Raw genomic sequence first — 15,000 nt, forward strand, 5'->3', positions numbered from 1 at the left:
CTCACTTCTTCTTCTTCAAGCACGACCCAGACCTGTACGGCCCCCTCGTCAAACACATGTCATTCTTCAACTTCTTTAAGGTACACACACATACACAGAACTGTATTGACCACTCGTCAAACACATGCCATTCTTCTACTTCTTTAAGGTACACACACACACACACACAGAACTGTATTGACCACTCGTCAAACACATGTCATTCTTCCACTTCTTTAAGGTACACACACACACACACACACACACACACACACACACACACACACACACACACACACACGCACACACACACACACACACACACACACACACACACACACGCTCGCACACACACGCGCGCGCACACACACACGTCCATAAGGTGGTGTAAGGAGGCTATATCAGTTTTCCAGGCCCACTTATTTGAGACTGCCACAGTTGGACATACAGTAGAGTTATTACATTAGTAATAACATTATTATATAGTAATATACATTAAGTAAGGGTTAACGTTCGGCGAGAAGGTCGCTACCGTGGAATAGCAGCACGACAGAGAGAATCTTTAGACCCCGACGCGGAGCGGAGGGGTCTTGTTCTCTCTGAAGTGCTGCTATTCCACAAAGCGACCGACTCGCCGAAAGTTAACCCGCTTATTATATGGATATAATTAAATGATTCACACATGGCGGGGACATTTCTTTAGGCCTATTTAATGTTAAGTCTATTATAGTTTTTAATGTCAAAAGATTGTTGCTGCGCAAAACAAAACAGTGCCGTTGTGGAAGACCGCTAGGCAACAGCTAGGTAGCCAGGACAACAGGTGTTGTCTATCACAGCAGCTGATTAGAGTCTTGTTGAAAAGTCGCTTTAGCAGTGAAAAGTCTTGTTGCCATTGACAGCGGTCTGTTATAGACCAACCCGTCCGTTATCGAAAAATAACAGACGTGCGAACGTTGGGGAGCCCGGTTGAAATGAATGGAGCATTCGACCGATGACGTGACACCTATAATAAAGTATATTAATATACATTAGTACTTATTACATTAGTATTGACTGCAATGAAAACGATTCAGACCGTGACAGGTTACTACACGTGCCAATAAGATCAGCAGTGCAAGACTCAAGAGGGCCCTGAAGCTGTAGCATCTACAGTTATATTCTCATATTGCCTTAAAGGGACACTCCACCCATTTGCATTAGGCTTTCCATTGCTAGACACCCAGTCATACTTTTGAATGGTCGTGCAACACTCTCCCAATTCCCCATGAGACAAGAGAAATTCGTATTCACCTCTTAACACTTCCTCCTACAATGATGTAAAAATCGTCATTTTGCATCATTGTAGGAGGAAGTGTAAGAGAGGTCTCTGTTGGTTTCTGTTGAGACTACAAGCCCTTTTCCCACCCTTTCAACCCCGCCCATAGGGGTTTGGACCTAATGCGCTAACAGACCTATCACAGATCAGTGTGCCAGTGCTTTTGAAATCACTGACATTGAGGTTCCAGTAAGTCACTGGCAGAGCTGCCTGGGTGTGGCCTGCTGTGGAACTTGAGCATTGCAATGCATTATGGGGATTGTTGTCACAAATCCACAAGCACTAAAAAGTCATTTTCTGCCTTTTCTCGGCCAAGAAGGCACCAAATTAGAAATGTATGCTACTATTCTACTACATACATGACCCACTTTCAATACATATTCATGTCTCCACTGTCTGCCCCTTTAAGAAGACTTCTAACTACTGTATTTTCCTCAAAGGACAACCCCCCCCCAACAACATAGAGTCTTTAGTTTCTGGCCCAAAACCCCTGAATGTTTTTGGAGGCTAGCAACACTAGGGGCCCATGGGGTTATAATCTGTCCCAGGGTGAGAAGGAAAAAACTAGAGGTGCTCCGATCACCATTTTTTGGCCCGATCACCGATACCGATCACCAAAAATCTTTATCTGCCGATTACCGATCATTGCCGATCACAAAAATGATTTCCTATTTTTTTAATAGCCTATTAATTATCCTTATTGAATACCATTTCTGCCCATAAACCAATCAATCTTAATTTGCACATGTCTATTATTAGGCTATTATTATTATTATTATTATTATTATTATTATTATTATTATTATTATTATTATTATTATTATCTTTCAGACTAGTGTTGGTAATTCTACAGTATTAATCAATGTATAAGTTATTGCATAGAATAACTAAACTATTTAAGATTGAATTGAAACTGAAACATTACATCAAATAGTCTTCCACATACGAGAAAAAACAACCTGTCGCTTTAAATGAGCAGCCTCGTGAGGAGAGCCCCTCCCCTCTCTGTCACCGTCCACAGTTGCAGTGCTCCACTACCGTTCTGAATCTCTCTCTCAAGTTTTAACCACATCTGTCGCCGTTTGGTGTGTCAGCGACTATCAAACTAATCGACTGACTGCCAATTACAACTTTGAAAACAATAATTGACATGTTTGTGCTGACAACGTGAAGTTGTCGCGTGCTGACCGAGGCAACTACACAGGTTATAACGTAAAATGGCTCACTGGCGAGTAGCCTACTCAATCGCAAATTACATTGTCCGGTAAACGGCGCATGGATCGGAAAATCAGATCATTGTTGATGCAGATATGGTTATGAATGGTGGAAATGAAGGGGGGAATGGCGAAAAGTTATAGACAAGCAAAGATGCCTTCTTTTGGTGCAGTTGCAGCTGTGCAGAGCCAGCGCCTACATGCAGCGCCAGGTGTAAAGGCAAATGGTTGCGTGAGGAATTTAATATCTCTCGATCGGTTTTTTGATCGGCATGTTTTTCCGATCACCGATCAGGCTATTTTTGGCCATTATCGGCCGGTCATGATCGGCAGCCGAGCAATCGGAGCACCTCTAGAAAAAACTATAACAAGAAGATTTTTAGACAGGCATATTGTTGGCTTGCGCATGACAGAAAAAAACAAACAAACAAAGAGAACAGTGTATTCATGTGTGCATAGGTGAGTGTGTACATGTGAACGTGTGTGCACGTGCATGAACGTTCAGGTTTGTGTGTGTGTGTTGCCATTGTGTGTTATAAAAGACAAGTGTGTGGTCCTCAGGTGTGTGTGTGTGTGTGTGTGTGTGTGTGTGTGTGTGTGTGTGTGTGTGTGTGTGTGTGTGTGTGTGTGTGTGTGTGTGTGTGTGTGTGTGTGTGTGTGTGTGTGTGTGTGTTATAAAAGACAAGTGTGTGGTGTTGCACATTAACTCTGTTGGAGTCTCCAGGTCCAAACAGCCGTTACTGGACATTTTATAAGAATTCTGGAAGAAGGCGCGTCCTGTTTGTGTGTTTTTGTGACCTTGAAATATATGAGAGGTTGTGTAGAAACGTGGCACTTCTCACGCTGCCCAGGTGATACACACTAACTGTTTCTCAATGCCGTGTAAGAACCTGATGAATAGTTATGTCACCTGAGTATAACCTATTTAAGGTTGCGCCAATTCACCATGATGAACACCAATGACACAGCGACTGTGTGTAGTATACTGCAAGTGGCTATTTTACTGATCAACATCAATGGGACTGTAGTCACTGTCCTGCCTCCTGTAGAGTAATGCATAATGTACAAGTACTGTATGGTAATGTGATGTCTAATCTAATGTACAACATATATCTGTGCAGTATCAGATGAACACTGATGGGAAATCAGCAGACTAATGTAATATTATATATAGTAATGTATCCCTGTGGTGATATAATCTAATAATATAATCTAATAATATAATCTAATAATAATTTACAGTGATATGTCTGTGCAGTATAAATACCAGATCAACATCGATGGGACAGTAGCAGCGTATTTGTCTACACCAGTGGTTTTCAAAGTGAGGGCCGGGGACCCCTGGGGGGCCGCGAGGGTATGCCTGGGGGGCCGCGGCAAGTTGGCAGCTAAAAATATAGTGATATAAAATGAATAATTTAATAAATTGAATAGCTTGAGTAGCCAAAATAGAGCAAAATAATCTAAACAATCCCAGTGGAATAATTTTCTTATTTACCATGTTTATATTTGTATTGTGCTTTCTGTAGTAGCCTACTTTAGGAATGCACCAAATTCATTGAATTGTGAAAACGCGTGCACAGAAAGCTCATGTCAGTGGGGCCTTGGTTGGAATCTACTGGGCCTTGTCGTGGTGAAGTTTGGGAACCCCTGGTCTACACTATCTGTTGGTGGTGGGTAGTGTGGCGCTGAAGCAGGACTCTAATATGTAGTCATTTCTATTTATATGAACTTATATATTGTAATGTTCCTTCCTACAGTATAAATATGTAATGCATGCCATGGCAATTGCTATACATATGAACTAATCTGCATCAATATGCTTCCTGTTCCTTCAGTATAAATACCAGATCAACATCGACGGGACAGTAGCAGCGTATCGTCTGCCCTACCTGTTAGCGGGGGGTAGTGTGGTGCTGAAGCAGGACTCTCCATACTACGAGCACTTCTACAGCCTCCTGTCACCATGGCAACACTACATCCCCTTCAAGGCCGACCTCAGCGACCTGCTCGACCAGATACGCTGGGCACGTAACCATGACGACCAGGTAACGACAGAGATGATGTGTAACGATGCATTGATTGGTTGGAATCAGGACGTTTTGAGTGTTAAACTTCAGTGATTGGATTGGGGCGCTAGTGATAGCAGTATCTCAGTAATGTTAATCGTGCTCTATGCCAGGAGGTTAGTGGCTGTGATTGCCACCATCTTCACAAATCATGATGCCTTGTTCTCAGTGGTCTTTGCATAGCTGAACATTGAACAAAATATATTTCTGTTCATCTTCATTTTTTCTTTTTTTCTCACCACCCTCTTCACTTTTATCCTCCTCTCCCCTTTTCTCTGTCTTTCTTTCTTTCTTTCTTTCTTTCTTTCTTTCTTTCTTTCTTTCTTTCTTTCTTTCTTTCTTTCTTTCTTTCTTTCTTTCTTTCTTTCTTTCTTTCTATCTCTCTGCCTCTTTCCCCCACCTCTTGCTCTCACTCTCTGTGTATGTGTCTGTCTGACTGTCTCTCTCTCTCTCTCTCTCTCTCTCTCTCTCTCTCTCTCTCTCTCTCTCTCTCTCTCTCTCTCTCTCTCTCTCTCTCTCTCTCTCTCTCTCTCTCTCTCTCTCTCTCTTTCATGGCGGGACATGCTTCAGGTTGAGCAAAATGTGAAAACACATCAGAGAGCTTTATACAAGTCACCATTAATTAAGAGCGTGGGAGACCTGCAGTGGCGTATCTTGCATGGGGCTGTGGCAAGGCCCTTTTTTGTACAATCAGAGAAACTGTTTTTCATGCCTTTATGCATTGTAATATGCTCTGAGCTCTATTCTCAGTCTTAAAAAGGTTGTTCAATGTGTTTAATGAAGAGTTTACAATGACCACCTTTATTTTTGTTTTCAAGTATGTCAGGTAACAGGGCCAAAAGTGTCAGCTTTTGAACTTTGTTATTGGTCAGGCCACGTTAGCTATATATATATGAGCAGGAAACACAATGTGGAGTTGGGCATAGATGCTAACTTGGTTTTAATGCTCTCAACACTGGTTAAATCAAGGACTTTGATTGAGCTCCCAGGGGTCTTTGTGTATTAACTACATGAATTCTGTAATAAAATCTTTTTAAAAGTCAAACTCTCTCTCTCTCTCTCTCTCTCTCTCTCTCTCTCTCTCTCTCTCTCTCTCTCTCTCTCTCTCTCTCTCTCTCTCTCTCTCTCTCTCTCTCTCTCAGGCTAAGGAGATAGCTTTGGCTGGTCAAGAGTTTGCACGTACGCACCTAATGGGGGACCACGTTTTCTGTTACTATTTCAGACTTTTCCAGGTAACACACACACACACACACACACACACACACACACACACACACACACACACACACACACACACACACACACACACACACACACACACACACACACACACACACACACACACTTTCAGAAGCTTCTGTGTGCCACTCTTTAATAGGTCCCTGTTTTGTGTGTCAGACGTCATGCAGTGTCTGGGCATCCTCCCTCTCTCTCTCTCTCTCTCTCTCTCTCTCTCTCTCTCTCTCTCTCTCTCTCTCTCTCTCTCTCTGTTATCAGGTGTGCCACTATCTTATCTGTTTATCTGTAAGGGACACTTTTACAGGATGTCCCCAAGGACACTTGCACATCACACTTGCTCCAAAGGCCGTAAAAGTCCTCCAAGGGGCGTACTATGGTCACAAACCAGGATTTCCCCCTACACTTGAGGCTTATATTGAAGGCAGCCACCTTTACAACAGACCCCACCTTCTCTAGGTCCCCTGAATATAGCTTAATTGTATTGTACATGGAATTTCTATTTCATATGAAGCTGCATAACAATAAAATTATGTTGGGGGCCGGATAAAACGGCTTCAAGGGCCGCAAATGGAACTCAACCCCTTTTACAAACAGCAATTTTCTCTCTCTCTTTCCCTGTCTCTGTCTCTCTCTCTCTCTCTCTCTGTCTCTCTCGTTCGCTTGTTCGCATGTCCACAAAACACACACACACACACACACACACACACACACACACACACACACACACACACACACACACACACACACACACACACACACACACACACACACACACACACACACACACGCATGCATGGGAAACATACAGTAGATGTGCAGTTTATCCCTGTGTGGAGTGACAGGGTGAGATAGTGTGTGTGGCTCATGGTGTTTCAATAGGAGAGGGCAATAGGCAGGTGACCAGCCTTATTCACTGTATAGATGGAAACCAAATTGAGGAACACTGTAATGGGACATTTTACTGGGCCACTTGTTGGGTGTGGGTGTGTGTGTGTGTGTGTGTGTGTGTGTGTGTGTGTGTGTGTGTGTGTGTGTGTGTGTGTGTGTGTGTGTGTGTGTGTGTGTGTGTGTGTGTGTGTGTGTGTGTGTGTGTGTTTGCTTTCAGGCGTCCGTGTGTGTGCTCAGGGCACTGTGGTTGGTGTTCTACCAAAACCTATGGTACCTTCTCTATAATGATATAATTCTACTTGTGTCTCTCTCTCTGTGTGTGTGTGTGTGTGTGTGTGTGTGTGTGTGTGTGTGTGTGTGTGTGTGTGTGTGTGTGTGTGTGTGTGTGTGTGTGTGTGTGTGTGTGTGTGTGTGTGTGTGTGTGTGTGTGTGCTGCAGGAGTATGCTAAGCGTCAGGTGACCAAGCCAGAGGTGAGGGAGGGGATGGAGCTGGTGGAACAGCCCAAAGACGACCTCTTCCCCTGCTACTGTCCACACACACAGGTGCACACGTGTACACACACACACACACACATACACACACACACACACACACACACACACATACACACACAAGCACATAGGCACGCACAGGCTTGCACACACTCATGCAAACACACATGCACGATACACACTCTATCGTATTATGCACATTTGAAACACATCTGTGTCAACTTGGCATTGAGTTGTAAGTAAGTTAGATAACAGGTAAGTAAGGTAGATTGATAACATTTAAGTAAGATAACGTGCCGATTTCAACTGTCTATCGCGTTTGTGCACGATGCCTTTGCAAGTCAACTCGTGCTCCACAACGTCCTGTGACAGGTTAGGTTTAGGCAAGGTTTTGGTCTGGGCACAATTTTGTCATTTCTTTAGCTTGTTTCGCTGTTCTTGGTAAACATAACGCAGCATCGCTTTACTGAGAGGTTAGGGTCAGGCATGGTTTTGGTCGGGGCACAGCAGAGCGTTTTTGTGTTGTGTAACAACAGAAATTCGCCGTGGCAACATAAATGTGAAAACTGACAACAGTGACAACAGTGACAGTGACAGCAGTGACAAAACATGACAACAGTGCTTTTGCACAGCGCTGAGGACCACGACTTAACTTGCAAAGGCGTCGCACCTGAACGCGGAATGCACTGGTCCCTACGCCTATGCCTGTCAGTCTGTCCGTGTGCATGTGTACGCATGTGTGTGTGTGTGTGTGTGTGTGTGTGTGTGTGTGTGTGTGTGTGTGTGTGTGTGTGTGTGTGTGTGTGTGTGTGTGTGTGTGTGTGTGTGTGTGTGTGTGTGTGTGTGTGTGTGTGTGTGCGCAGCGTGCTTGAGGTCGGTGACGTGAGTGTGTTGTCTGGTACCAGTTGCAGGCAGACACCAGTGACTGTAAAGCCATTCAGATGAAATGATGTACGTAGCATACAGTACATCAAAGGCAGCATTGAGCTGTTATGGCGTATTCAGCATTGAAGAGTGAACAGATCAAAGGCCTATTGAGCCGCATTGAGCATAATCAGCAAGGCGGTATTGAGAGCTGTATCGTCTATACAACCCCAATTCATGATGAATTCGGACACTTTGTAATTATTGAATAAAAACACAATAGTATAATTTTATGGATTATGAACATTTCAAACGACAGTGTCTTCACTGTGTGTACTCTTCTGGTGTTTTGGTTGTAATTGGATTACACATCAAAGACTATATCAGTCATTCAAATGTGTTTGTGGCTTCTCTGGTGTTTGTATATAAAAGTGTGTGTGTGTGTGTGTGTGTGTGTGTGTGTGTGTGTGTGTGTGTGTGTGTGTGTGTGTGTGTGTGTGTGTGTGTGTGTGTGTGTGTGTGTGTGTGTGTGTGCTCCTCTCGATTATGGCGTCTATAAAATCCTGTAAACTTTACAGCTTTGATTCTGTTCCAGATGTGGTTACACAGGTGACACTAATTTGGTGTTTTTCTCATTGTCTATCTGTCTGTCTCTCTTTCAATGTCTCTCTGTCTATTTGTCCGTATGTCTGTCTGTCTGTCTGTCTATGCCTCTCTCTCTCTCTCTCTCTCTCTCTCTCTCTCTCTCTCTCTCTCTCTCTCTCTCTCTCTCTCTCTCTCTCTCTCTCTCTCTCTCTCTCTCTCTCTCTCTCTCTCTCTCTCTCTCTCCTTATAGGCTAAGGATGAACTGTGAGGTCTCTGATTGGCCTGGTTGGTCGCTAGCCTCCAGTTGCTCCTGAAGTCCTTATCTACACACACACACACACACACACACACACACACACACACACACACACACACACACACACACACACACACACACACACACACACACACACATACATACATACACACACATTGCAAGTCTTGGGCCTCCAGCTGATGCCTGTTTCTACGTGCACATTCCCCTCTTGTCCTTTAGCACAACTACAATCTACTGAATGTTCTTTTTAAAATCTAATATTTTTAATAAATATTTTTACAATACTTCTTTATTAATTTGGACTGTGTTGTGATTATTCCTGTGTGTGTGTGTGTGTGTGTGTGTGTGTGTGTGTGTGTGTGTGTGTGTGTGTGTGTGTGTGTGTGTGTGTGTGTGTGTGTGTGTGTGTGTGTGTGTGTGTGTGTGTGTGTTTCTGAATGTTGCAGAGCCTCTAGAGTTGAAGTGGACATACATAGTTGTTGAGCTTGGCTGTTTGCATTACTACACATACACATACTACACACTTAGAACACTTGCATGCAGGGCCACTGACAACTTTGGATAGCCAGAGGACAAAGTCATCTGAAAGGGCCCCCCACTCAATACAGACAATGGGCTCCCATCTCTCCATCGGCCCAGAGCAACTGACCCCTTTGTCCTTGTCTGTGTGTTTACCTCTGCACACACACTCACACACACAATAACGTACTTTGAATAGTATAACAAATGGGCACACCACAACACACATGGAACTGCATAACACACATGCAGCAAGAACATGTTTTAGTGATCAACATTGCTCAATTAACCTCCACGAAGTCGTAAATCTGACAACAGGTAGCCCACAGGTGTTAAGAAAACACATTTAGTTAAGAAAATAAGGGCTCTGGGCTCTTGCACTAGATGATGTACCACTACCTCAAGGTTAACTTATCTGGATTACTACAGCGAGTTCTTGACAGACTCTCCAGCTACGACACACCCACACACATGCACACACACTGATGAGGCTGTGCTATTGCAGTAATGTCCTTGATACATGACGGTTGTATTTTCCTCTAGTCTGCCAAAGGAATCTGCTATCAAAGCAGTAGGTCAGATGACATACACACACACACACACACACACACACACACACACACACACACACACACACACACACACACGGTGAGCCATGCAGGGCTGGCATGGGTGCAGTGTCTGTGACACCGGAATGTGTGGCCTTGACAAGATTTGGTTTGGCTCCATCACTTTGCTGACGTTTCACTTTCCCTGCCAGCAGTATTCTGCAGAGAGGAGAAGAGACACGTTCTCTGTCCTTAAGGAATTTGTGTTTCCAGATTAATAAATGCAATATGCGTACATGTCACACTCTCATCCTTTGTGGAGGAAAATGCATGCCAAAGTATTGCATTATGCAGTGCAATACGTACAGTAAGGCGAAATGCATTCCAAAATATTGCATTATACAGTGCAATACAGTAAGGGGTCTGACACACCAAGGCGGTAAAGCGGCGCGGAACGGCCACGGTTTTTACCGGCGTCAGTGAAAATACATTGAAACCTATCTGTCCTTACACACCAACCGGCGGTAGTCGGGCGTCAGCGGCGCGGGAGCCGGCTCCGCGCCGCGCTGCATTTGGAAAATAGAACTCGAGCGTATTTTTCACGCCGGCGACCGGCGGTGTCTCATTCAAATCAATGACAAAGTAGCATGCTAGCTTTGGCTGTGGCTAGGGTTTTGAATAGGACTGGCCGCGCACGCCGACGCTGTCAGTGTGCAAGGCAGAGAAAAGCACGCCGGCCAAAACTAAGCAGAAAGACCGCGTCCGTCCTGCGACCGTTCCGTTCCGCCTTGGTATGTTTTGGCCCTAAGGGGTCTTACACACCAAGGCGGTAAAGCGTCGCGGAACGGCCGCGTTTTTTACCGGCGTCGGTGAAAATACATTGAAACCTATCTGTCCTTACACACCAACCGGCGGTAGTCGGGCGTCAGCGGCGCGGGAGCCGGCTCCGCGCCGCGCTGCATTTGGAAAATAGAACTCGAGCGTATTTTTCACGCCGGCGACCGGCGGTGTCTCATTCAAATCAATGACAAAGTAGCATGCTAGCTTTGGCTGTGGCTAGGGTTTTGAATAGGACTGGCCGCGCACGCCGACGCTGTCAGTGTGCAAGGCAGAGAAAAGCACGCCGGCCAAAACTAAGCAGAAAGACCGCGTCCGTCCTGCGACCGTTCCGTTCCGCCTTGGTATGTTTTGGCCCTAAGGGGTCTTACACACCAAGGCGGTAAAGCGTCGCGGAACGGCCGCGTTTTTTACCGGCGTCGGTGAAAATACATTGAAACCTATCTGTCCTTACACACCAACCGGCGGTAGTCGGGCGTCAGCGGCGCGGGAGCCGGCTCCGCGCCGCGCTGCATTTGGAAAATAGAACTCGAGCGTATTTTTCACGCCGGCGACCGGCGGTGTCTCATTCAAATGAATGGCAAAGTAGCATGCTAGCTTTAGCTGTGGGGAGAGTTTTGAATAGGACTGGCCGCGCACGCCGACGCTGTCAGTGTGCAAGGCAGAGAAAAGCACGCCAGCCAAAATTAAGCAGAAAGACCGCGTTCGTCCCGTGACCGTTCCGTTCGGCCTTGGTATGTTTTGGCCCTAAGATGCAGTATTTTGAAGTATGTCAGGTTAGTTTTCATGTCCAAAATATTATTTACTCTAGGATTTTGTAGGATTTTGATATTACTTGAAAATCAATCATAATCACAGCATCGATAGAAACATCATACACAGAACACACACTGAGAACATATCCACATTATGCAATCGTACAGTAGGAACCATTTGGGTTGACCTATTCATTCATTCATTTATTCATTCATTCATTCATTCGCCTGTGGAGCAAATTTGGTATACATGCAATTATGTTTTTTGTACACAGTGAGCAAGGTGAGAGGTCAGGTACCAGCAACAGTGTTTGCAGCTAGTTGACTCCTGGACAGCAAGTGGCGCTGTGCAGTTAGTTCTCCCTCGGCTTTCACCACCGCGCAACACTCAAAATCTTATGGCGGAATGCTCAGAGGTAAAAAAAAAAACAAACAATTTCACACGGGTTGACTTTTCCCTTGGTTTTCAGTTAAGTTTTCCTAAATGTTAACAGTGGTGGTAAGTGATAGATGTGCGTAACTCTTAGGAAGCAGTGAGGATCCCGTTTGGGGAGAAGTATCTGGACGCCGTGTTGACGGTGCCCGGTGGTGATGCTGCCCGACTGAGGAGCGTGCTGGTGCTAACACACGGAGCAGGGGGAGACATGAACTTCAGGCATCTGGTGTCGCTCGCGCAGGCCGTGGCAGCCTGCGGACACCTGTGCCTGCGGTTCACCTGCAAATCCTTGAACCTGGCGCACAGAGCGAAGGCCTACCGGGCCGTGCTGGTGAGAAACGGGAGCTGTCACACTTGAGGAAATTAAAGATGCTTTTGAATTTGTTGGCACATAAAACGTATAGACCTAAGACTGTTTTTGTTTGTTTGTTTGTTTGTTTGTTTTGTTCCTTCACAGGAATACTTGAAAAGCCACGGCAGGTTTAATCTGAACAGCTTCTTCCTCGGTGGTAAGTTAAGTGGTGGTGGTGGTACCATAAAACCTCTAGCCATGGTGGTAACAGGAAAACTGCCGGTATTTTTTTTACCAGTGTAATGTGCAATAGCCTATGTGTAATGATGTAAGATTTTATTTTATTGTAGTTTGAACTGTTTTATTGTATTTTATTGTGGCATGCTGTGTTTTTCCTCATCTACAGTAGTTCTCATACTGCCAGAAATGCCTCTAATGGACTGATCAGAGGGACGAGACTCTGTTTGCACTCACTGACCTTGTCTCTTTGATAAGAGCTGTCCCCAACTTGTCTTTGATAAGATGCTTGATAAGACACGTCCCCCGCTTATCTCCTTCTGGGTAATGATGGGCTACTGGACGTTTCCTGGTTCGCCTCTCTAGTAGATTTGTTTGCTTTGCTCTCGTCAGCTCAGGGAGGAAATCACCTGATGGGATTCCTAGTCCTTATGCAACAGGCAGTAGGCCATAAAGAGTCATCTCAGCCAGATCTCTGGACCAGCCAAGTGACAGATATGTAACATCAATGGGACTGGGTGTGTGTGTGTGTGTGTGTGTGTGTGTGTGTGTGTGTGTGTGTGTGTGTCAGTCAGTTTGTTCCTCCTCCGGCCAGAGATTCTTTAAGTATAGAGATATGCCAATGTAATAGGTTGCTATGGGCACCTAACATGACCAGGTTCCGGTCTGCATAAAAGGGCGTGTCGTAATACTCCTACAATACTACCCCCCCCCCCCCCATTTAATATCCTGGTTGCAAATTAGAGAATAACTTCTGCATTGTGTTTTATTGGAGAGACGCCAGGCCTGAGCAATCAACGGCGAAGAGACTGACCCTGCGTAGGTCGAGGTATTCAGAATCCTCAAGTTGCACGCTGTTGTGTGTGTGTGTGTGTGTGTGTGTGTGTGTGTGTGTGTGTGTGTGTGTGTGTGTGTGTGTGTGTGTGTGTGTGTGTGTGTGTGTGTGTGTGTGTGTGTGTGTGTGTGTGTGTTCCCGTGTGTGTGCATGCTTGTGCGCATGTGTGCGCATCAGGCCGATCCATGGGTGCCCGAGCAGCAGTGTGTGTGTCCCGGCAGCTGAGTGAGGAGGGAGATGGGGAGTGTGTGCGAGGCGTGGTGTGTGTGTCCTTCCCTCTCCACCCCCCCAACCAGACACACCAGCACCAGCAGCGCAGCCAAGACCTCCGGGCGCTATCTCACAGTCCCGTGCTCTTCATCTCCGGCACGGCAGACAACATGTGTGACAGGGTGAGAGAGCAAACACACACTGGGTGCATTCCAATATGTGACCTTGCATCCTCCACTTGTGCTTGTGGCCTTGTACCACGAAGTAATACGTTGTGATGTCATCACTGACAACACCATTATATTTCAATATCTCGTCAAAGCTCAATTGCTAAGTTGCTAAGCTAAAATTTTCTCATTTGCAAACTGGATGATGGATGATGAATGAAGAATAGCCCCCCCAAAATTGTTGTGGCTAGGCTGAAACTTACCGTAATTGTTTTCTCCACGGAGGCGGGGCATCAGCGAAACATGAGGCCACAAGCACAAGTGGAGGATGCAAGGTCGCATATTGGAATGTACGCACTGTACGGCAGGGGTGGGCAACTCTGGGCCCAGGGGCCACATGCAGCCCGCTGAGCCATTTCATGTGGCCCGCAGAGCTTTTACAACAAAGACAACTTTTAAATCCAATATGACGCTCTCACCAAACATTCTTAAAATGGGCAGGGGTCTTTGGGCTTTGTGATTAACCAAAGCTGTATTCATCAATGAAATAGTCAATAAGTTAAGTCAACATACATTAGTTGTTATTTCAGGCAAAAGTTGCATGCGACATTTGACCCTTTGGCGAATGTAAACCTAATGTGGCCCTTGAGCCAAAATAATTGCCCATCCCTGCTTGTAGCTGTACTGTATATATATGGGTGGGATTGGCTTCTGCAATGCTAAAATTTAGATCTGTCTGTCTGTCTGTCTGTGTGTCTGTCTGTCTGTCTGTTTGTGTAAATTATATATTTTTATTTAGCTAAGTTGTTACCTAAAGTCTATGTGGATATTTATTGAAGATGACCATCACTCAGTAGACTTTGAACGTTATGTGGCGTACTAATTCATGCATTGTGTGTTTGTGTGTAGAAGCTTCTTGAGCAGGTGGTTGGGGATATGGAGGTGCGTGTGGAGGTGAGGTGGGTGGAGGGGGGCAGCCACGGCCTGACTGTTCGAGGGAGAGCAGAGGAGGAGCTCATGGAGGAGGTCAACACTCATGTCACACACTGGATATGTCACACAATGCAGTGACAATCACTTCACATGGAACACAGTGGATATGTCACACAATACATTGACATCAACACATATGCTACACGTGGATATGTCACACACACACACACACACACACACACACACACACACACACACACACACACACACACACACACACACACACACACACACACACACACACACACA

General features: G+C 45.4%; 2 protein-coding genes across 2 annotated transcripts in view; both read left to right on the forward strand.

Annotated features, from left to right (window-relative positions):
• poglut2 (protein O-glucosyltransferase 2) overlaps positions 1-9,201 on the forward strand; it is a 16,158-nt gene extending 6,957 nt beyond the window's left edge. Inside the window, exons 6-10 of the mRNA XM_063213608.1 lie at positions 1-80; positions 4,347-4,556; positions 5,720-5,809; positions 7,143-7,247; positions 8,896-9,201. The exon at positions 1-80 is cut by the window's left edge and continues 158 nt beyond it. Of these exons, the coding sequence (XP_063069678.1) occupies positions 1-80; positions 4,347-4,556; positions 5,720-5,809; positions 7,143-7,247; positions 8,896-8,913 (503 nt within the window). The 3' untranslated portion in view covers positions 8,914-9,201. The remainder of the gene's footprint in view (positions 81-4,346; positions 4,557-5,719; positions 5,810-7,142; positions 7,248-8,895) is intronic.
• A 2,724-nt stretch (positions 9,202-11,925) lies between these two features.
• The window catches only part of tex30 (testis expressed 30), a 3,724-nt gene continuing 649 nt past the window's right edge, over positions 11,926-15,000 (forward strand). Inside the window, exons 1-5 of the mRNA XM_063214544.1 lie at positions 11,926-11,997; positions 12,109-12,348; positions 12,475-12,526; positions 13,559-13,773; positions 14,668-15,000. The exon at positions 14,668-15,000 is cut by the window's right edge and continues 649 nt beyond it. Coding sequence (XP_063070614.1) covers positions 11,980-11,997; positions 12,109-12,348; positions 12,475-12,526; positions 13,559-13,773; positions 14,668-14,829 — 687 coding nt within the window. The 5' untranslated portion in view covers positions 11,926-11,979 and the 3' untranslated portion in view covers positions 14,830-15,000. The remainder of the gene's footprint in view (positions 11,998-12,108; positions 12,349-12,474; positions 12,527-13,558; positions 13,774-14,667) is intronic.

Source organism: Engraulis encrasicolus, chromosome 13, assembly GCF_034702125.1.
Source record: "Engraulis encrasicolus isolate BLACKSEA-1 chromosome 13, IST_EnEncr_1.0, whole genome shotgun sequence".
Lineage (NCBI taxonomy): Eukaryota > Metazoa > Chordata > Actinopteri > Clupeiformes > Engraulidae > Engraulis > Engraulis encrasicolus.